This window comes from Acanthochromis polyacanthus, chromosome 4 (genome assembly GCF_021347895.1).
Source record: "Acanthochromis polyacanthus isolate Apoly-LR-REF ecotype Palm Island chromosome 4, KAUST_Apoly_ChrSc, whole genome shotgun sequence".
Classification (NCBI taxonomy): Eukaryota; Metazoa; Chordata; class Actinopteri; family Pomacentridae; genus Acanthochromis; species Acanthochromis polyacanthus.
In genome coordinates this window covers 32,764,937-32,789,701 of record NC_067116.1, presented here as the reverse complement: position 1 = coordinate 32,789,701, position 24,765 = coordinate 32,764,937, and the positions used below count along the sequence as shown (strand labels likewise).

The window sequence follows — 24,765 nt, the reverse complement described above, 5'->3', positions numbered from 1 at the left end:
CTAAATGAAACAGTGAGAGGGAACTAAGGTGATTTTAATTCACTGTGAGGGGAATGTCTGTATTAAATTTAAATGCAATGTATCCAATAGTTATTAAGACACTTTATATTGTCAAATATGAACTTGATGGTGAACTATTCAAAAAATGACTTTAATTTCAATTCAATTTTATTTATAAAGCACCAATTACAAATCAAATTGTCTCAAGATGCTGTACAGAGCCCATATGCCTGAACCCCCAGAGCAAGCGCTAAGGCAACAGGGGCAAGAAAAAAACTCTTAACAGGGAAGAAACCTTGAGCAGAACCCGACTTTTTCTGTGGGAGGACCCATCTGCCGCTGGCCGGTGAGTGTGGGGATCAAGGAAACAGATAACACACAATTGGATACATGCATGATAAGTGAGATGATACACATAAAATAATTGTTGCAGTGACTCAAGCGTGATATTGTAAAACTGTGCTGAAAAAATACTTTTAAACCTTTGGGGGTTTTTTTTTGCAAAAATTCCAAAATTTTTGGGAATGTTTTTAATCAAATTTTAACAGAAGATTCTGTATATTACTTTTTTTTTGTACGGTGATCATTGCAATTTAATTTAAACTCTTCATTCATTTACAAAAGAAGCCGTCTGGCCTCGTTAGCTCCAAGCTACTGTTCAGCATCGTCACTAAGGTGGATGCAAAGTGGCAAGACTTGCCTATAAGGTGTTTAGTCATCAACCAGCATATTAGACAAAGTTAATGAAATGAACTGATCTGGGAATCAAACACTTCATTCTGTGGGGAACAAGAATTTCATGTAATCCAATAATTGTTTCACTCATTTCACTGAAAACCTCAGGACACCATTACAGAGACTCAAAGTGATGATAAATTGGCTTTTTATCAGGATTCATCCTCAGGGAACTAAAAAAAAGAAGTGCTAATTGATGTACCAGATGGTGAGATTTATAAGTTAAAAAAAGTGTTTCTGTACAATTAAACTGCATTTTCAGTACAGTTTAAAAGAAATTTATTTTCTACTGGATGACATTAGTTTGTGATGTATCATAAATATGAGATCAACATATTGTTAGCATTTATTTTATGCATTAGTCCATCTCAGATCATCATGAGTCTTCTGCTTGACCATCTGTGATATGCTTGATACTTTTTTTAAAGTTATTTTTTTTGGCCTTTGTTATATAGGACCGTGGAGAAAGAGACAAGAAACGTGGGGAGAAGAATGGGGGAAGAACATGCAGCGAATGGCCGTGGGTCGGACTCAAACCCGTGGTCGCTGCATCAGGGACTATACCACCGGTTCATAGGTCGCCCACTCAGCCAACTACCGGGGCACCCACAAAGTCTAGATTTATAAAATGGTATATTCATAAAAGTGACTGTTATAACAAATACTTTCCAAACGAATGTTTTTCTATTCAGACTAGCCGTTGAACAGTGAATATTTTCACACATAGAAATTTGAGGCCGTGTTTGAACAACAATGTCTCAGGAACTATTAAAGACAAAAGTCAGAAATGTTCATTGTCATTTCTCATCATGCCATTTAGTAAAGGATTTGATCTATATTTTTTGCTTTGTATCATTGTGACATGCAGCTACACATAGAATAGAATCATTTTATTCAGTATGGCTCAGAAAATATCAGTAGCTGACGTATAACATGTCGTCGTTACTGTGAAAGTGTTAAACCACCCTTAACATATGGTTATAGAGCCTTTGCAAGTAAAGTAATTGCAAGTAAAAATCAAAAGTTAACAGCAAATGAAAAGTTGTGTTGCAGATTTTTGGTAGGAAATCCTTTTCATAGTTGTAAAGAAATGTCACTAAAAAATGTCATTCTGTTCGAGGAGAAAAGTGGTGAACCGGTTAACATCCATTTAGTCCTGCTGGTACCACGGGTTTAAAGAAACTGTGCACAAACACAGTATATGTGCACTATCTGTTAGTTCATTACTATCAGTCATTGTCTAACATGTTCCAACTAAACTCAGCCCATCTCTCCTCCATGAGGCGGCGTTTTTATCTGCTAAGTTCCCACCACTGCTCTGCTGTTTGTGTCGCATCAGTCCACATTCTCCGAGGTGCAGGCTTCATAATTAGGATGCTCAGGCGCTGCAAAGGGAGATACTAATTTTAAACTCATCTTCATCAAAATGGCAACATGTTTTTTAATTAAGCAGACCAGTATCCACTTCATGAACTCTCGGGAGAAATGCTCATTCAATGAGTTTTCTCATTAAACACCAATCAGGCTCTGCATGCTCCGTATGCAGCCGCTCACTTACTGCTGCTGTGCTTTACATTTGCTAATAAAGGCATGCTACTGCAGCTGTAACAGCCAGACGAACCCAAAAGACATCTCTGCCTTTATTAAAGTTAATGTCAAGCTGTTAATCAGACACCAGTGCTTGTGGGTGTGCTGCTAATGCCTGCTGGAAGCCTCCGTTTGTGATGACTTCAACACTAATTTCCAAACAAGCTTCTCCGGTTTCCGACAGCAATTTGTTGACATGGTTGGTGTAGGTGGTTGTGATGGTGGCGTTCACAGATGGTGAGGGGAAGATACAGAGCATCCACTTGTTCTGAGTGGAGGAAGTAATCCACAGTTGATGTAGTGTTAGATTTTAAAGTCATAATGTGGAGTTTTCTGGGATTTTCCTTTTTGTCTTTGCACAATATAATAATCAAAGGTCACAGTACCTGCACAGGATAATTATGAGACCTTCTGTCCTTATATACACCCAGTAAAAGCTGCTCTCACACTACAGGAGTTTCCAATCCTAGCAGATTTTAATATCTACTTGCATCACACGCACAATGAAAAACTTATTAGATATTCTTCCCTGTAATTTCAAAGATGCAAACACAAAAAAAAATTGAAAAAATGCACACCACAGAATATTATTAAGATTACAGTGCCAGAAGGAGCAAAAAGGGAAAAGAGCATCACCTCACATCATCTCACAGGGAAACACATGTAAACAAAATGGAATTTGTGTTGCAATAACTTGCTTCATTGTTACCGCCAGGAGGTTATGTAATCATCGGAGTTTGTCTGTTTGTCTGTTTGTCTGTTAACAGCATAACTCAAAAAGTCATGGACGGATTTTCACCAAATTTTTACAGAATGTCCGGAAGAGCAAAAGTAACAATCGATTAGATTTTGGAGGTGATCCGGATCACCGTCTGGATCCAGGATTTTTTTGAAGGACTCTGTACAATTGAGAGAGATGGCCATCTCTCCTCCAAAATCTAATTGATTGTTACTTTTGCTCTTCCGGACATTCTGTAAAAATTTGGTGAAAATCTGTTGATGACTTTTTGAGTTATGCTGTTAACTAAAAAATGTTAACAGACAAACAGACAGACAGACAAACAGACAGACAGACAAACAGATGGCCTGGAGGAGGTCTGTACTCTCCGAGTGCTTTTCTAGTTGCTACATGTTGTGCTTCAGCACAAATCTTTTACATGTTTATTAAGATTTTGGCTAAAGCTGGAGTGATGAACATTTAAATAATCACCTGTCATGTTCAAACCAAATTACTAGACAGAGTTCCTTTCAAATGACTGTAAATATCTGTAAATTAACAAGATTTTTTGCTACTTTAAATACCATGTAAAGTATTGTGTTTTTATGGTCGGGCATTACAAAGAAACACTTACCATTTCTGTTTTGTTTTTTTTTTAATTTTTGATGTGGACATGTTTGCAATTTTGACCAGGCTAATATGTACCGTAAAACGGGGCTATAAGGGACAGCGGGGTAATAAGAGACATTTTTCCGGAAAATGTTTTAAATGTAATTCTGCGTTTTTTATGTTGAACAGGATGCGGTTTTATGTTGTTTTTTAAAAACCTGTAAAAAACCCGTTTTACGGTACATTAAAGATGCAATCATCCACAATTTCCCCAAAACAGATAACATTGTTTTTTAAATAACAGCAAATTGTTCAAAACCTAAAGGAGAAACTGTTAAAAAAATACATTCATTTTTTATGGTGTAGTCTTTCGCTTGCAAGATGTGGAATTGTACATTTTTTACAGTGCAGTGTCACTATTTTTTGATGGTGAAGCCCATAAATACATCTGCATTACTGTGGACTAGATTCCTAAGAGTTGACCTGATTTAAACTGTCTAAACAAACAAGTTAAATCCCTCAAACTATTTATAGCTCTACTTATGAGAACATGTTGTTCCCAGGTGTAACAGATGATGTGCCTGTTATTTGATACCTTCAAAGTTGATGTCTGTATGTGCATATGTTCTTGGAGCTGTCTGGATGTTTTCCTGATGCTCCATCCATGACGTGTCTCATAATCATGTTCCTCAATCACTGAATGACTGAAGTTTGATTCTTGGCCAACCAATTCCGTACAGCTTTTTCACATTATGTATGTGTTTGTTCTCTGAATATCAACCAACAACTTCCTATATTGCAGGTCGAGCAGAGACATCAGCTGCTGGTTTGTGTAAATTCCTTCTGTGTCTGTCAGACTTTTCGTGAAAGTGTTTGTCCAGTGTGCACACTGACTGCTACAGTCCCAGACCTGTTATCTTTATCACTAAAATTAGAATTTTGCATCTAAAATAAGCCCTGACAGGAGGTGACACGGTCCTCTTGTCCCAGATTTCATCAGTATCCAAATTAGATTTTCTCCAAACGTCCTAAACACGCCAAAAGTACACAAACTTTTGACAAACAGGTTCCAAATTGATCATCAGTTTACTGGTCCTAGTTAGCACACTCATACACTGCACCTTTACTGTGCATACTCTTTTGTCTATTACTGGTGTATTCCTAGAGGTCCAATGTATTCAGTTCAGGCATCTCTACTGGCAGAAATTGAGTATGATTTTCCTAATTCTGTCTTCACTGTTGTATAATCGCCTGCTAATAAGAACTGCGTTTTTGTTAGCATAGAATGAGTCCTTTATATCTACAGTAGCCTCGAATGGACAAATGAAGCACTGACTGTAGAGAGGACCTTTCTCGTATTTGTGTTTTTTAAAGTTGTCATCAGTTCTCCTACACATATGGAATGAGAGGGTGTGATGAGTGGTATTCAGTTAGTTAGAAACAAGCGATTGAGAAATTTTGCCAAGGTAGAAGTGTCAAAAACTGCAGTTCCTCAAATGTCCACTTGAGGCTGGCTCCATAAACGAGTCAATCCACATAGACCCTAATGCAAAAATGTCCAATCTTACAGCAGACAGAAACATATTCACAGACTTGTACAAAATGTTTTTTGGTCTGTATAGCTAGTTTGCCTGTTCATGACAACTGTATGGGAGGTGGATTTCTATATAACTTACCCATTGAAATTGTATGAAGACTTAAAATTGTAGATAACTAAAGTTGAAGTCACAGAGGGTTTGTCTGCAACATCACTGCTACATATCAAGATATTCTACACCACTGACCTGGGTAACTGTGCATACCTGTAGTGTCATTATTCATGATTTTGGTGATCCACAATATCTAAAATTTCTGAAGGTTACAACATAATAAGAACACTGCAAATTCAACTTTGTGTTGATTCAAACTTTAACATCATTGTGTTGATACATCATCATGTTAGCAAGCAGCTAATTCTTAAGAATGTGACAGTGTTGGAAAGTATCAAGTATGAACTTGAGTACAATTTAGAGGTGCTTGTACTTAACTTGAATTTTTCCATGTTATTACTACTTTATGTTTCCACTAAACTACCTCTACCTGACAGCAATGGATATTATAGCAGGCTTTAAAATACAACACATCGCTGAAGAATAAACCAGTGGTTTCCAACCTTTCATCTCTTCCTAAAGATGCAGTGTGTAGCCAGGCCCATTTTTCTCATGTGTTCGCAGCGCCACCAAGTACTGATTTTTACTTTAAATGTCTCACATGGTTCCAGTTCAATAAATGTTCAAATAAAGCATTATTCACCTAAAATCAAAGTTTAGAGAAAAGGTACAAAATCTGGAAATATTGTTATGTATTGCAACTTTATTTTTTCATCTTTCTTCTGTCATTAATCATGTTTGGAGCTCTCAGATTTATCTGCTGTCCCTTTATATGAAACTATCTGTAAAGTAGCTCAAACCTGCAGCAATAATATAATGTCATATATAACAATATACCAATCAGAGGGACCAAACCAGATCTTTTCTGTACTAATTTAACTACATACATGTAGGATTTTTTATGCAAGTCCTTTACTTGTAATGAAGTGATGTTACATTGCTGTATTGGTGCTTTTACTTAAGTTCAGGATCTGGATACTTGTTCCTCCACCACTGGAACATGACTGAAGCAGAATCGCTGCAGAAGGACATTAAATACATGAGGGAATTTAATCATTTATCTGATTTTTTTTCTGCAGCAGAAGTATATTTTTCTGCCATCTGCAGTAACTGATTACCTTTGTTACAATGGCCCTGAGCCACTGTACATCATTCCTCCAGATTGATCTGCAACTTCAACAGAATCAGCAGGTTTACTCCAGGCTCACCTGGAAATCACTGGGCTCGGCAGCTATTGCTTATCTGTGTGACAAACATAATATCCATCCTGTGGATTCATTACAAGAAGAGGGTGAATAAGGTGATTTACAGCGAGTGCAGAGATGGACGTTTATTCACATTTTCTCACCTGTGAGCCTGTCCTCATCAGTCTAAAGGGGCATACTTTGTTTAGCTACTAACGTTGGACGATATATTTCTAGACGCTGACATGTAAATGACGTGTAACCACTCAGTGTGAAGGACCTTTGGAGATTTTGTTTGCTTTGATTTATAGAAAAAGTCGAGTTGATTTAAGATCTGTTTTGCTTTGTAAACTCCCCCATGTGTAACACACAGATTCAAACAGGACAGCAGCTAGAAAGACTGCAAAATCTACTTTGCTGCCCAAGAAAATGAGTGTATTTAGTTACCAGACATGAAAGAAGTTGGAGCTAATCCTGTATGTGTCTTTGCGTTTACACTGATTGCTTCCTCATGCTGTCTAAACACCTACAGATCATTTCACAAGTCCTAAACATCTCACTGTCTCTAGGCAACAGGAGGATGCTTTTCTCAGTGCACACATTGTATAATTTCACACTTCTTCCTCTCACTTTTTAATTTACTTTGTATCCAAAGCCTTCTAATTTCTCAAGGTCACTGCTCCATGACTGCAGAAATATAAATTGTGTTTGTTTGTGTGACCTGCAGGACTTAATATGATGTGAAAATTTTAGTTCATATTCAGTGTGATCTTAACTGGAGTTTGATCTGATGCGATCTGACAGTAAAAAGACCATTAAAGAACGAAAAATCATGTAAGATGTTTGTTCCGTGTTTGTCGAATTGCATCTACAGTGTCCATTAACTTCACCCTGTAGCTTAGGCGTTGCAGTGGAAGGACTGATTGGAATATCATGCCCTCTTCTGGCAGGTGACAGCCGATGAACTGCAGCTGGATCACTGCACTTTATGTACAAACCTAATCTGATAGTTTCCAGCCTTGTTCTGAGCGTTTTCATTCCTGACGGAGGATTATTTACTTGTATTTGATCTTGTATTATTTTGTTCTGCACTTGCTTGAATATTAACCATTCTGAGCTACTTTACTCTTTTATTCCTCTATGATTCAGGAGACCACTGCTTGATCTGACAGACAGCTGTGCATACTTTACTGGTTAAGATCTTGTGCATATTAATCTTTTGGAAAATAGAAGTTGATCGAACTTTAAGGTTTGGGAGACGTTCAGCTGAATATGATGCGAGACAAAGAAATGTAGCAAATTCTTCAACCTCGATCATTTGCCTAAAAATCTACTGTATGTTGTTTGTGACTCTTTTCGTGCTCCATTAGTCATCTCACGACGCCTCAGATTTATTTTAATGACCTGAGTGGGCCCTTACTCATGTGTGCTTGTTGTAGTGTACAGAACACATGAGGTCTATTTTTGCTGAAAACCTATGTGTGTTCTATATAAAACTCTACCGCATGATTGTCACACTCGGTCACAACATTAAAGCTACTGACAGGTGGAGAGAATAATACTAATTAGCTCCTGTCAGTGGGTGAGATATATCAGGAAGCAAGTGAACAGTCGGTTCCTGAAGTTGAGATGTTGAAAACGGGAGAAAAAGCAGCATGAGGATCTGAGAAACTTTGGCAAGGGCTGAACTGTGATGACCAGACAGATGAATTAGAACTACAGCAGGTGTTGTGGGGGTATTCCTGGTATACAGTGGTTAATACCTTCAAAAAAAGGTCCAAGAAAAGGATGGCCACTCCAATATTAGTGAGGAATGAGGGGAGTGAAGGCTGACAATGTGGTCTGATCCCACAGAAGAGCTACTGTAGCACTAAAAACCCTGAGGCTGCTGTGACAGAAAGGTGTCAGAACATATCGAGCATCACAGTTGAAGGTGTGCAGCTGCAGACTGGTCACAATGTCGGTGCTCACTTTTATCCATCCCTGCAAGCAGCTACAGCAGGCAGATAAGGGTTAGGACTGGACCACAGAGCAAGAGAAGAAGGAGGCCTGATCTGATGAACCATGGTTTCTTTAAAATCATGTGGTCAGCCTTTTGCACTTCCATCGTTTACATGAGGAAGAGACGGCAGTAGGATGGAAAGAAGCTGAGCTGGTGGAGGCAGTGTGGTGTTCTGCTGGAGAACCTTAAAGTCCTGCATTCATGTGGATGTTGCAGACCATTTGCACCCTTCCTGACAGCAGTACTTCCTGAAGGCAGTGACCTTTTTCAGCAGGATAATGCTCGGTAGCACGAAACAACAGTGTGTAGGGGTGATTAAAGGAAAATGACAAAAAGCTCAAGATGTTGCCTCCAAATTCTTAAGATCTCGATGCAATCCCGGCATTTGCAATATGTGCTGTTAAAAACAAATCTGATCCCTGGGAGCCCAAACTCACAACTTATTGGACTTAAAGGATCTGCTGCTCACATATTGGTGCCTGATATCACCGGACACTCTCAGACTACTGTGTTGACCAAGGTAATACTGGGCAGATAATGTTTTAATGATGTGCTTTTGGATGATTTTACAAATGTTTTAACTAACGTATTAACTGTTCAAAGAAATGCCTTTAAAACTAGAGAAGATATATGATTCGTAGCTATACTTTGATGTCAAACTGTTCAGTATATCAATATTAGAAGGTACAGAAGTTCCTGTTTACGAAAGTGATATCATTTAATACAAACCATTTAAAAATTGCTTATACTTTTAGGTCTGAAAAACATAATGTTTGTCCTGTGAGTTTATGTTCAAGGGCAGCAGCTTGTCAGTACACCCTGAGAGGCTGTAGCGTTTTTATGTTCCACTGAAGGACATGATGAAGACATCAAAGTGATCACAGATGGAGAGTGAACTGGTATTAAAGCGAGAGACGTGAAAAAAGTTTAATATTCATCACTCGTAAAGCCATGTGTTGTGTTTTATATGACTTGGAATCACAAAGAATTAGTGGAAAATCTGTGATCCTGCAAGGTTAATTCCATCATAGGGATGAGAGAAACTTCAATCAGACACAAAAATGAAAAGGATCAACACTCCGAAAGCTGATTTAATACTTAAAAAAATTGAAGGGCGCTGTGTTACACTGTGAGCAGCAGAAAAGAGAAAATGAAAAGTTGCATTTGAGCATTTTTCCTTCACTTTCACAATCATAATGCCAGGTAATATGAGAGCAGATGTTGTTAAAAATATTGGATGCACAAAACCTTATTGCCCAACAAGCAAACAAAATTATTGGATGATTTCATTTTAATAAAGAAGACAAACCTGATTTTTTTTCCTTTTTGCTATTGTTTCCTCGATGCAGTAGCTGACTTTTTGAGGCCACAGTCAGCCTGTTGTCTCAGATCCACCTCACTCAGGTCATTTATCATGTGGAAATTGAATTGTTCTCCATGCCAAGATGCCACAGTGTGCAATCAGCCATTAGTTTTAAGCCCAACAGCTGGAATGCTCCTGTGGCAAATTGCTGCAGACTGCCTTGGAATAAGCCTTTGATTTATCACCACAGGGGAACCTGCTGGCTAAGAGGCCAGTATGCCTCTGGAGGCGCTAATATTTCAGTCTCATGTCCACTCAGTGTAATTCTGAGGTCACAAGTTCATGTTTCCTTCAGGAATGTGTTCCAGCAATATAGCATCACAGCAGCGAGTTCTGATGGATCTTACATCCAAGCATCAAATTTAAGGTCCTATATGTTCTATTTTACAGTGCAGTGTCACTATTTTTTGATGGTGAAGCCCATAAATACATCTGCATTACTGTGGACTAGATTCCTAAGAGTTGACCTGATTTAAACTGTCTAAACAAACAAGTTAAATCCCTCAAACTATTTATAGCTCTACTTATGAGAACATGTTGTTCCCAGGTGTAACAGATGATGTGCCTGTTATTTGATACCTTCAAAGTTGATGTCTGTATGTGCATATGTTCTTGGAGCTGTCTGGATGTTTTCCTGATGCTCCATCCATGACGTGTCTCATAATCATGTTCCTCAATCACTGAATGACTGAAGTTTGATTCTTGGCCAACCAATTCCGTACAGCTTTTTCACATTATGTATGTGTTTGTTCTCTGAATATCAACCAACAACTTCCTATATTGCAGGTCGAGCAGAGACATCAGCTGCTGGTTTGTGTAAATTCCTTCTGTGTCTGTCAGACTTTTCGTGAAAGTGTTTGTCCAGTGTGCACACTGACTGCTACAGTCCCAGACCTGTTATCTTTATCACTAAAATTAGAATTTTGCATCTAAAATAAGTCCTGACAGGAGGTCGTGTCGAGATTTGGGGACTTTTAGTGATTGTAAATAAAAAGGCACAACATGCTTGTCAAATTTAGTGACATAATATTTCCATTATTTGAGTCCTCGTCAAAAGTCAAATTGAACTTTATTGCCAGTTCTGCCGCATGCACTGCACATAGACAGGATTGAAATGCTGTTTCTCTCAGATCCGTGTGCAAACGTGCAAGGCACAGTAGAAAAACAAAAAGGACAAACATACTAAGAAACAAAGCATTGGATAGTGCAATGGATAGTAAAATACTGTCTGGCTGGTGTTCAAGTAGATAGATATGCATAGATGTTGAGTAGATAGGAATTTACAGATTACAGCACAGTGCATTTACAGATGTAAAAAGCAGTGCAATATATCATAATTGGTGCAAAAATGATGCTAATATGATTTTTAAAAAAAATACCGTTAAGCATCAGAGAAACAGCAGATCATAGCATCCTGAAGCACATGGGAATAACAGCTGTTAAATATGTTGCCAAATACACACTTTTATTGGTGCAAATTTGCATATTTTCTTTTCATGCTTGAATGTGGTGCAATGAATTTGCAAAAGAGTGTGAAAATTGATGTGAAATTTCATACAAGCACATAACAAGAAAAGCACTCGGAGAGCACAGTACTCCACTAGGCTGCTACCTCGTTGTATGATTTCTGACAGATAAGTGAAAACTGTTGTTTCTTCTGTTGATGTCAGCCGCAGGCCCACCTCTTATCACCAGTGACGATCCCTGGCATGAAGGCTAATTACTGCAGGTGACTGACATAGAAGGTGATGTTTTCTTCTTGAGTCGGTTTGAGATCCACAGACAAATCACAAATGTGCACCTGCCAGTGGTCACAAAAATGTGTGTAGGATGGGTCCAGATCCTGAATCGTGACAGCTACTGTTCACACATGTGAACACAGAACCAGAAGTTTTTGATCATCTACGTATTTTCAAACTGTACTTTGACAAAAATGTTAGTGTTGTCATGGTGGCTTACTTTGGCTGACACGATTTGCTGGAAATCAGCTGTTCTAAGTGACAGTTTACTGAAGACACTACTGGCCATAGACCTGCAGCGTGAAAGGATAAGTGTCCAGTTCTCATGTGTGGATGGACTCAGGACTAAAGGAATAGTTCACTCAAAATATATAGATATATATATAGTTGTCTTACTCTGTAGTCCATGGTCAAATGTTTATTGCAAAATTTGCGCCTTTTCTGCCACTAATGTTAATTTCATAATGATCGTGAGTGATAACGTGAAAAGTAGCTGGCCTGTTTTTGGCTGCCCTAAATATGCAGGTGTACTCATATGGGGTGTTTGTTCTCTTCTGAATGAGCCACTTTGAAAAAAATGTAATTTCTATATAGATGAATACATATTTCATATATATTTACAAGCTTACTTCTTATCTGCCTATTATATAGGTGTCTATATAATCAAAGTAAATGAATGTGGTCATCATCGTTAGTAGTAGTTGTATTATTATTGCTGTTGTTGCTATGATGCTGCTGTTGTTATATTTATGTATTGAATGTACACATTATAATGTCTTCGTTTATTATATACATATATATATACTCAAGTTGTCTTGCATGAGAGATTTCACATTCCTGACAGGCAGCAAAGAAATACTGATGAAACTTTTTTTAAAGTTGAAAAATTTCTTTATTGTCCCGCACCAAACAGTCAGTGTGAAATAAAGCCCCTCCAGGGTGAATAATCCTGGTTTATTTGTGTGTTTGCTGCAGGTCTGTCTAAACTGAATGCTACCGCGTGGCACTGGGGTTCCAGGTCGCTCTAGGAGGGGCTCCAGGTCGCTCTAGGAGGGGCCTCAGATCACATTTCACACAGAAGCGACGGCGCAGCCGCTGGCGAGCCTCCTGCCGCTGCGCGTCCTGCGCGCTGCCGCTGCTCTCAAAGCTGCGCAGCTGCGCGCATCCAGCGGCAGTAAAGGATCCACATGATGAGCAAATCTACGGAGCAGCGGCGGGACGTCCTAGTCAAACCTCCCACCGTCGGAGCATCCTCCAGCTGCAGGGAAAAAAAGGAGAAACTAAACAAGCAAAAGTTTCCTCTGAGTCGAGAAAAGAGGAGTCGACATGGATGAAAAGCTGCCGTTGGTGTGAGCGACCGAGGACCGAGAGGGAGAGTCGCTAAACACGGTGAGAGATGATAACTTAGCTCGGGCTGCTAGTTTGAGAAAAGCTAAACTGTGGGAAAGTTTGAAGAGCTGCTATGGAGCGGCGGAGCAGCGAAGACACCGGGACGGTCAAAGCTCCGGAGAGCAGGAGGCAGAGGAAGAAGAGGAGCAAAGAGAACAAAACCAGGACGGTCCACGCAAACCTGCTGTACGACGCCGCCAACAAAGGAGAGGAAAACCCCAACAGACACTACGCTAACAACAAGATCAAGACCACCAAGTACACCGTGCTGTCATTCCTGCCCAAGAACCTTTTCGAGCAGTTCCACAGGTTCGCCAATGTTTACTTTGTCTTCATCGCTCTACTCAACTTCGTCCCGGTTGTCAACGCGTTTCAGCCAGAGCTGGCTCTGGCTCCGGTGGTCTTCATCCTGTCCGTCACCGCCATCAAAGACCTGTGGGAGGACTACCGGAGACACCGGTCCGACAAGGAGATCAATCACATGGACTGTCTGGTGTTCAGCAGGTTAGTGGGCCTCAGCAGCAGCCAGATGTGTCCAGCTGCTGTTCAAATTGTACAGACTGTGCTGCTCACATCAGCTGATCAAGACTCACTTTCAGAACAACAACCAACAAACTTTATTTTCTTTTTCTGGCCAGTAGGGCTGCAGCTAGCAATTACTTCCTCTGTCCAAGAATCTGTCAATTTTTTTCTCGGTTAATCGATTAGTTTCTTAGAAAATGTCCAAAAGTGCAGGATGACGTCCTCAGATGACTTATTTTGCCCACAGGCTCAAAGTTTACTGAGAAAATAAACTGGGGAAAAAATGTCACATGTAAGAAGCTGAAATCCGAGAATTTTAACTTTGAAAAAAATTGAAAGTTACTGAGTTCAGTGTATCAGTACTATAATAGTTGGTGATCAATTTATTAGACAGCTAATCAATTATTCATTGCAGCTCTTCAATCAATTTGCTTCATTTTCTTGCTTGTAAGGCTACAACTAATAGTTATTTTTATTGCTTTTCAATTGGTTAACCAATTTCTTGATTAATCAATTCGTTTTTCTTGTTGAAAATCGTAGAAGCATGTCCAGAAGTCCATGGTTGTCTTGTTTTGTCCACAGACACAAAGACATTCAGTTTACTGTCACAGAGAAGGACGTCAACTTAACGATTAACAGTTGGTGATTCATTTATCAGTTGACAACTAATCACCTGTTTATTGCAGCTCTTAAATCAACAATTTGCTTCATTTTCTTTCTAGCAGTGCTGCAACTAATGATTATTTTCACTGTCCATTAATATGTCAGTTATTTTCTCAATTAATTGATTTTTTTGTCGAACATTGCGAGAAATATCCCACAGTGCAAGATGACGTCCTCGGGTGTCTTGTTTTGGCCACAAGCTGAAAAATAATAATAAGTTTCCTGTCATGGACTGGGAAAGAAATAGAAAATAGTCACATTTTATAAGCTGAAATCAGAGTTTTGTGTTGTTTTTATTAACTTTTTTTTTTAAATTAAAGGTTACTGAAATCAGTTAATCAAATATCAGCAACAACAATTTGTGAATAATTTAATAGCTGACAAGTAATCAATTATTCATTGCAGCGCTTCAATCAACACACATTAGCTTAGTTTATTACTTTTGTAATTCTTTCGTATTTCGATTATGTTCTGGACTAATGGATTTGGTTTAATAAACATAAGAAAATGGTAAAAAACCATTTTAAAGTCCAAGGTGATGTCCTCAGATGTCCTGTTTTCTTTACAGACATAAAGATATTTAGTTTACTGTCATACAAGAGTGAATAAAACAGAAAATATTCATATTTAAGAAGCTGAAATCAACAAATTTAGACATTTTTTCCTTGTCAGATCAATTCTCTATATCTATTATTGATTGTCAAAATAGTTACTTTTTTAGTAGTTGACGGCTAATATATTAATCATTGCAGCTGTTCTGTCAACACATATTAGCTCAGTTTCTGGCCTAATCAGGATTACTTTCATTGTTGATTAATATTTTGATTATTTTCTACACTAATCGATTAGTTAGTCTCCTAATATGACGTCTTCAAATGTCTAATTTTGCCCACAGATTCAACAACATTCATTTCCTGTAATAGAGGAGGTAGGAAACCAGGTGTTATTCACATTTGTGGAGCTGAAATCTAAAATGTAGGACTTTCTTTCTTTTAAAAGCTACTCAAATAGTTGCAGATGAATTTACAAAATGACAACTAACTGATTCTTTGTGGCAGTTTAACAATGAACACACTTCTGTCTTGGTTGTTTTGCCAGTAGGGCTACAACTAACAATTATTGTACATTATCAAATAATCTGTCAGATATTTTCTTCATTAATCCATTAGTTGTTCAATATAAGAAGTGTCAGAAAATGTCTTGTTTTGCCCAATAACTCAAAAAATATTCACTTTACTATCACAGGGGAGTAGAGAAGCTGGTAAATATTCTCATTATATAAACAGGAATTAGAGAAATCCGTCTTTCTTGTTTTTATTAGAGCGAACAAATGCTCTAAATATCGAGGGGAACGTATCTCCTGCAGATCATCTTTATTTTTCAATCAGCAGAACATTTCAGATTTTTGCTCACACATGATAAATATGTGGCAACCAAAAGTCCAGGAAACACCAGATTCCTGCCCACCTGTCTGCCACACAGATGTGAAACTGTCTTTTTTTTTTTCTGATAGTGAAAGCTTTTCTGCTGTCTCTATTAATAATGAGTCAGTTCACAACCTGATGACCTGCTTCTGACTTATTTTCCTGCATCTGTGTGCTCAGACTGTATTTTGCTAATGAAAAGCAGCACTGTCGTCCGTGTACAGAGCATAATTCACGGTTATCAAAAGGGTCAGTGTTTAGCAGCGCCACAGTTTTAGCTTAAGTCTCGGCCCAAGTTGTTCTGTCAAGGTTGGACAGTGTTGAATTTTTTTTCTGCTGTGGCAATATTGTGCAAAACGTCGCCTTTCTTAACCTGGCGAGAAGCTGACTTGACTAAAACCGTATTTCATTTTTCTCAAGGTTGCGGCACACGGTCGGTCAAACTATCTGTCACTTTGTGTTTGTGGAAAACTTGGAGCTGCTTCTGAACTCGTCTGAATCCATTTTATCTTCACACAGTGCAGAAGCAGCAATAGGAACCCCCACTTATTAAATATGTAGTGTTTAGAGAGTCTGAAAGGAGGATTCCTCCTAAATGCAGATTCAATCTAATCATACATTCCTGCTAATAAACTTGGTGGAATGTCAAGAGTTTGCTCTTAATCTGGTTGTCAGGGTGCTAACAGCCTCCTCTGGAAATAATCTGCTGTCCAGGTCACTGAACATCGCCGTTAGTTTATGTTGTTGTTTTCTCTGAAAGCTGGTAAATTCCTTCATAACTAGATAATTAATGAGTTATCACTGATGAGTGTGCAGGCAGAGTTATGTTGCAGTCATGCTCAAAGAATGGCAGATACGTTTCACATTTAATCATCATCAAAAGACAAACACGTGACTTCCATCAGACTACAGATATAATGATATTTTTTCACTTTGTCCTCGTTAAAATGTTCCTGTTTGTTCCATTGAATTATAATTTAAAGTAGAAATTCTTGTTTGAAATGAAACAGGAGTGCTTGTGGTGGCATATTTAGACAGGCAGTAGAGTTGCAACCAATGAATATTTTCATTACCTCCGCCAGGAGGTTATGTAATCACCGGAGTTTGTCTGTCTGTCTGTTTGACTGTTAACAGTATAACTCAAAAAGTCATGGACGGATTTTCACCAAATTTTTACAGAATGTCCGGAAGAGCAAAAGTAACAATCAATTAGATTTTGGAGGAGAGATGGCCATCTCTCTCAATTGTACAGAGTCCTTCAAAAAAATCCTGGATCCAGACGGTGATCCGGATCACCTCCAAAATCTGATCGATTGTTACTTTTGCTCTTCAGGACATTCAGTAAAAATTTGGTGAAAATCCGTTCATGACTTTTTGAGTTATGCTGTTAACAGACAGACAGACAGATGGCCTGGCGGAGGTATGCGCTCTTAGAGTGCTTTTCTAGTTGTTTATTAATTTGTCCATTATTTTCTCGGATATCAAATTCGTTGTTTGGTCTATCGAGGTGAAAAATGCTGATCAAATTTTTCCCAAAGCCCAAGATAACGTCCTCAGATGTGTTTGTTTTGTCCTCAGAACTAAAATATTTAATTAAGAGTCATACGGAAGGAAAGAAAACAGATACTATTTCCATTTCAAGAGCTGGAATCAGAATTTAGATGTTATTTCCTTAAAAAAAATACAACTGATTAATCAATTATCAAAATAATTGCCATCTAGTGTAGTAGTTGACAAGTAATCGATTAATTGTTGCATCTGCAGTTTTTCCAGCGTGGATCTGTTCCATAATCAACTTTGATGAAGTGATAGGCGATAAAATCCACAGACGTCCAAAGGTGTAAAAATAAATTCTAAAGTTCATCTGAGGCAAACATGAGGTTTGAGCAAACTGACTCGGTCAAATCAGGAGGAAATCTTCCAGGAAAAACAATCTCGCATTGTTTAGAGGAGCAACTAACAATTTAATCATCTCGATTAATTCATTAGTTGTTTGCTCTGTAAAATGTAAGAAAATTGTTCATCAGTGTTTCTCCAAACTCTAAAATGGCATCTTTAAATGTCTTGTTTTGTGACAATCCAGAGATATTTAGCCATAGAAGAGTAAAATGTATATATATTCCTATATAAGAAGGTGGATAAGAGAATTTAGATTTTAAAAAGAAAAAGTGGTCAAATCAATTAATCAGTGATGAAAATAGTTGGAGATTATCTCCAATAATTCTCCTTTTTTCATTCATTGTTAAATTCACTGTATTTCCTGCTTATCTTCCTCTCTCCAAAATAAAAGTCCATGTTGTGCTTACCCTGAATATGGCTGCACGTAACCTGCTATTTTCTGCATAAACTGGTCCAACATTTTATTCATGAAAGGTCAGAAAATATTAAAATATGATCGTCAGAATGTCCCACAGCCAGAAGGGCTGTCCTCTAATGGCTTTTTATGCCAGTCTGATTTCCAGTGATATTCAGTTTATAGTATCTGAGTCAAAGAAATCATTGTACTCGCTTATTTCAGGACCATCATGTGTTTGGTGTTTATGTCTGAAATAAAGCCTCAAAGATTCATCAGTTCTCAAACTCAGCTGAACAGTCCAAACTGTGGACATCATCCAAGAAAAAGTTGTGTTTTTAAGTTGAATTTGCGCTGCTATTGCTTTCCTTTGGGCTGCAGATGAGCGTTATGTTTATTGCCGATTGAGCTATCTATTAAATTTCTCAATTGATCATTAAGATGACTGTTGCAGGAAAGAATTCAGATTGCCACTTCATACTTACCAAGTCTGCAGTTTCTTCAGTATCCCCGAGGTATTGATCCATTTTTGTGCAATCAAAAGGAATTTATTGCCCTTTTTCGGGTTTCTTTGCATTTACTTTGTATTTTAAAAACAAAGTGCCCAGTGTAATGCTCTTATTTTCTTGCTGACACTGCGTACGTTTCACCATCAAAATTCATGGACGGGAATGTTTTTATGCTACACTCGGATGCGAGTCATTAATGTCGGGGTGGGAGTTGTTATGAATAAATAACTAAGTTTTTCCTTTCACTTCTGCACTGTTTATATATGCATTATTTAGCACACTGGTCAGAAATGAAGCCAGTGGTCACCATTAGCACAGTTTCAGAGAGTTAATATTCATTCCTGAGTGTTTTTGAACATTAATGGTTTGATCAGAAAGTTCTTCTCAGAATAGTGACATTATGCACCACAGTTTACTCCACTATGATGGACTCAATGAATTGAACATGTTCCACTAAATGAATCTGGGAGTCGCTCCCACCAGCTTTAGCCTCAACAAACAGGCTGTCCTCGTTTGTGCGTAACGTATTTACTATCCCTCATAGATTTATGGAAGTTGGGCTGAAGTCTCTATTTATAGAAGCATCAATTGTTGCAAACAATAGCTTCACATCTTTCATGCTGCAGCCGTTTGTTTGTGTCGTTGTTCTGGCAGAGCTGAGAGACGCTATGTGGAGAAGTACTGGAAGGAGGTTCGGGTGGGAGACTTCATCCGGCTGCGATGCAACGAGATCCTCCCCGCCGACGTCCTGCTGCTGAGCTCCAGCGACCCCGACCGGCTGTGTCACATCGAGACGGCCACGCTGGACGGAGAAACCAACCTGAAGCAGAGGCAGGTCGTTCGCAGCTTCTTTGACCTGGTGAGACTTTTCGCTTCTTGTCTGCTTTTTGGAAAACATCTGGTGGTTTTGGTTTACTGTGATTCCAGCTGTTTCAGTGTGTCATTGTGGTTGCAGACGTTTGATAGAAACCTCAAGCTGAGTTTCTACCAAAAGTCACTGAAGGCTAAGTGTCTTTTCAGCCTTTTGTTATCTGCATTTTTCCCTGTGGTATAAAAAAAACCCCCCCACAAATTAGGCAGATAATTAAGCAGATTATTTAACTGAGGATTCAGAAGTGTCATTTTGTTCACACACCAGTACAAATCAGTTCCAGTTGTTTTTCAGCAGTTTACCACTGCAGGAACTTGAGAACACTTTTAGGATGGCCCAATCCTTTGTGCCTTTTCTTTCAGGGCTGTTTTTATTGTTGGTTAAAGTGCTTTCTCGAGGGCAGGTACCAATGAGCAACCTTAAACAACTACTGTGCATTGCCAAACGCTGGTTGGTTTTTCATTGGGCGTTTTTCGGTCCTCGCGATGTTCTTCTCAAGTTGCAGTTTTCTCGTCTCCAACATTGCCATCATCACTGAAGAAGTCTGACGAAATATTATCTCACATGCCAATTACTCCGTTGTTTTATCTCCTACCTGCTCATAGAATTGGAATTCTGCCAAGTTACTACTGTTTGTTCTTTAATAGCTGTTAGTTTGGTCTATGTTGTAATGGTAACATAAAGGCTAAAAGGGCTGATTTTGAATTAGTTCGTGTAAAAGTTTGCTAATTATAGACTAAGGTTTCAAATTTACAGTGAGTATTTTCCTCTGCATAAATGCTTTATCTTGTCATCAGAGACTTCTTTTGGCCTATATATTTTTTCACTGAACTACAATGAGCGGAAGTGAAATAAACAAAGAAACTTTTAAGAACGGTGCCAGCATACTTCACCCATCACCGTTTTTCGGACTGAAGCTGTTCCTGAACCTTTGGAAGATCCTCCTCTCAGTGTGCAGGTTACAACCATCTCTCTGGAGCTGGTTCCTGTGGAGGAGACACAGCCAGAAGAACTGAGAGCTTAAATAGGTTCTTGTTGTCCAAGCAAAGTGTTGCAGTGTGAAAGCAGCTTTACAAAAGTCATCAGATAAGAGCAGAACTAGTTATATGTTAAATAGTTTTAGCTAACACCTTCCATATTTTGTAGAAAGTGTTGGCCATAAAATGATGCCAACAGACAGTTTTCATTTGATGAATTTTACATTTTTATAGTTAAATTGCTGAAGGTATGTGTGGCATTCATGATAAAAGTTACTGCTCTTCACCAAAGCTAAATATTTTTACGTCCACATCCAGTGATGATGCAGTAGTTATTTACATACCAGGCTTTTTCCTGGCTCAGATTAGACTTTTGGGGGTGACAGTACACGACAGTGAGCATGTTCAGTCTGTGTAGTGTGATGACAGTGAGTCTGTGTGGCCTTATTTTAATGAAATCTTTGCCTTTTTTGTTATTTCTGACCATCTGATAAACTAAAATGTATTTTCTGCTTGAGTAATTGAAGAACTAATTGTCAACACTGATAAGTTTTTAAAGTTCTCAGCAATTCTCAACAATTTGGCATCGAGAAAAAAAGTTTTTGAGCGGTGCCAAGAATTCTGTTATACAGGAGAAAGCATGAAGTGATCAGATGATCCCCAGCGATAGAATAAATAATAAAATAAGGTATAACTGTGTAAAAACTCTCTTTGTTTTTTTTAGAACAGCCAGAGCATTTTCAGATCAGCATGAGTAAAGTTAGTCAAAGAAAATTCATTCTAAATAACATACATTACTTTAACTGCACTGTAGGTGAACTAAGAGTTAAAAATAATGAACTAAACACTTGTAGAGGTCACCTAATGTGAGCTACACAACCTTTTACTGTCCTGCAACACGTCCTGCGTTCCTGGTGAACGGATGAGATTCGTTTTGGAGGTCGTTTGTGAAATGATGTGTAATTGCACTTCATCATATCAAGCAGTTTTTGTAATATTTTGCACACCCTTCCTGCTAGCATAATACACTAAACACTCTGTATATTCAGAGCTCATTTGCTGAGGTGCTGCGTTCTTCAACTGAATAATCTGATGTTTGTTTTCTGGTTCCAGGACTGCGAGTTCGACCCCTTGAAGTACAACAGCGTAATTGAATGTGAAAAGCCCAACAATGACCTGAACAGATTCAGAGGCTACATGTGAGTACTGTTTTCAACAACGGACCCTCATGTTGAACTTCCTTGTTAACTCATCAGAGGTTTTAGGTTTCAGTTTTGCTTCACTGTAAATTAATGCAATGCTGAGCTTCAGACTGGAAATAATGTGACCATGTGGTTTGTTGACAAGCCAGCAGTTTCCAACTTATAATTAGGACTTGAACAGTTTTTCCAAGTCAGGATTACGATTTGCCATCTTGGGATGTGGTCACAGGGTTTTGACCAGGCACATTTGAAGATGTATGTGCTTCATCATGACCACAATGAACCAAACGTACCTCTGCTTATTGCAACTATACTACTGGAGCTGTGGTTGCTCGTTAGCTTGTGTTTTCACTCTCAGCCTTTCTTCCTTTCTGGCTGCAGTGGAAACGTTCAAGGGTGTTTTCCCAAGATGTACATACACGATTGTTGGGTTTTGTGGATGTATTGAAAGACATAAGAAAGGAAGGAAGGAAGGAGTGTGGCTGAGTTTCATGCACTGACTCATCTCCTTCATTAACCCTGTGAACCCCAAACAGATTCTGGGTTTTGTTTTGCTCCTGTCACATTTTTCCTCACAGTGGGCTCATTTTTCAGTGCAGTATAAAGTCCTGCACCTCTATGGAAACAGCACAGCCATGGCAAGAGGTAGAGAGAACTCAGAAATGTCTTTTGTGCAGCATACCAAAATTAATAATGCCATAAATCAAAGAAAAAGAGAAAAAAAAGAAGTTGAATTTACTTTTTTAAAAATTGAATTGATACATACAGCATTTTTCCAAGCACCCACAGAAGTTATTACTATTGGAAAAAATGGTGACTTTACATACCTTAAAGATTTTGCAACTTTAACAACTTCTACACACGAGGGACTTTTCACATCACTCTGCACGTCAGATATTTCAACATGCTGATGTGTCTTCCAGTAGTTTGCTGAGAACTGGCTCCTCTATGCTTTTTTTTTTGAGCCATGCTGCATTACTTTAATTGATCGAGTATGTTTGTTGTCCTGTCAGCCTCTCTAATTTGTTTCCATGCTTGTCTCTTCTTCACTCTGTGTACACAGCCTGCAGCTCAGCCGAACAGTCTGTAATGTTGTCATTTTTTTGCTATTACTGTTTATTTGGTCTATCTGATTAATATTTTGTGATTTTCATCAGATCATTTCTCTATAAACATGTTTATTTGCAATGTCTACTGGTTGCCTGCCAGTCTCAGCTGAAAACCCGACTACAGGAACATGTAACTTGTTAATTAGAGAACTTTAGAGGTGCTGGTAGGAGGATTTTGTTGTGTTTTGACCATAGACTGTGTGCAAAGGAGGACAAACCCTTCGTGACATCACTCACATAAATTCCTACAGACCAGTTTTGAAGCTCAGTGCAGTGTCGTCATCTTGGCAGTACATGACTCCTTCTAGCTCGTGGCTAATCCAAAAATGAGTAAAGAGGTGGAGCTGAGGTGGACCATGCAAACCTCTCTGACTCATAGACTGTTCTGTGACTACACTGAGCTGTCACTTCTAGCAGTCACTCCTCTTAATTATGCATAACTTTAGGCCTCAGTACAATTTAAAGTGGTAACTTGTACTGAAATACACCCTCAGCAGTTGTCATGAATGGGAAAATTAGCTTTAGAAAAGTAATTTCTGTACCAGGCTGTAAACATGTATTTTTCTATGGTAAACTTGGACATTTTAACATAAGGGTCTATGAGGTTTGATTTGATTTGGAGTCAGTCTCAAATGGATATTAAAGTAGCTGCAGTTTTTGGTACTTCTGTGTTGGCTTCACTTTTTTAGACCTAGAGGTGGTTGTTTGGTCCTCCCTTTGGTCACAACAGGTGTTTGACGGGCCTTTACCTGTTTGTTTGTCACAGAAATATACATCTATTGAAAATATGCTAAACAGAAACTTAACAAGTTTCTAGGTTCCCATCAGTTTTCTAAGAAGACCTCAGACGGTTGTTATTTCTTAATTACAGCAGACGGACTCCATAATGACTTCCAATGTACTGCTTATTTTTTTAAGCTCTGGATGCTGCTACTTGGTTAAGACACTGGTTAAGCTAAGCTAACTTGCTCGCTCTAACCTCATATTTTCCATGCAGATAAAATGTTATCGATCTCCTCCTGTCACTCTCAGTTTTGTGTTTTTACCAGTTTTGTTATTGTTCTTCTAACATGCTGGTGTTTCCCAGTCAGACGCCCGCAGGATGTTCAGAGTCGTGGATTCAAACCAGGCGTGTTTAGATGCAGTTTTCTTTCCTCCCACACTGAGAAGTGTAGGGTAAGTGTGTGTGAGACAGTGATGAGCAGCGTCAGGGAAAGCATCCGTGTCGACATGCACTCAGACGGTCATGACATGTGTTCTTTGCTCAGAAGGCGACCAGATGCTGCAGGTATTCAGTTGCCAGGCTACAGCCGAGCACCGGGCAGAGCACCTTGTCCCAGCAACGTTTTATTACATTATGACCAGTGACACCGGGTCTAATCTCAGTCCCTTTGTGAAAGAGAAAGCACTTTGTGTCTCAGAGGGTGTTATCAGTTTCTCGAGCAGTGCAGGACGAGCTGTGTGTGAACTGCTCAGGGTCACTGCTATTAGTCCATAAAGGTGGCGACCTGTCAGTCGGCTGCTGTCAGGGGCCAGAAGATGAACATTCCTGTTGGTAAACATGCTGACAGTTGCGTGAGTCTGAAAGGAGCACCAGCAGAGCTGATTAAGCACTTCTCCCAGCTAAAGGTTAACTCACACACTTGTAATCCATGATTTAGTAATAGGATTAAGGCTGACATTAAAAGCTAAGCCAGCGCTCCTCAGTCCCTCATTTAATGCAGCTCAACATACATCACACTTTTAGTTAAAAAGATTTCCCCTAAGAGGGGCTTTAAACTTCCTCGGTGGGCCGCCTAAGAGCTGAATTCCTTCTTTGTATGACATTGACTCTCTATATGAGCCTGACGAGCTTTAAACTGACGAGTCTCCGGTGAGATCTGGGGGTCAGCGATGAGGCAGTGAATTGCCTGATTGACTCGAAGCCCGAGGGGCTTTGTGTGGAGCGTCGGCACGGTAGCTTCTTCTGTATCGGAGGGAATTTGTGCTGAGATAAGGGCTCCTGGTGAGGGGGGGGCCGTGGTGCTTTAGAGCGTGATTGATTGAGGTGCTGAGCAGAATAAACAGATGTTGTCTTTGGGCTCCGCTGTATAGACTTGCTTACAACAGCCATAGTTTCACCTGAGTGTAACGGTGCTCATTTTGCTGGCACAGACATTTTCATGCATGGGTTAAATTTATATTTGAGGAGGGGTCAGAGCTGCAGACATGATACATGGG

The 24,765-nt window shown here is 39.0% G+C and overlaps 1 protein-coding gene across 1 annotated transcript in view; it reads left to right on the top strand.

Moving 5' to 3' along the window:
- Positions 1–12,774: 12,774 nt before the first annotated feature.
- atp10a (ATPase phospholipid transporting 10A) overlaps positions 12,775–24,765 on the top strand; it is a 49,323-nt gene continuing 37,332 nt past the window's right edge. The window contains exons 1-3 of the mRNA XM_022201960.2: positions 12,775–13,479; positions 19,041–19,245; positions 21,348–21,433. Coding sequence (XP_022057652.2) covers positions 13,049–13,479; positions 19,041–19,245; positions 21,348–21,433 — 722 coding nt within the window. The 5' untranslated portion in view covers positions 12,775–13,048. The remainder of the gene's footprint in view (positions 13,480–19,040; positions 19,246–21,347; positions 21,434–24,765) is intronic.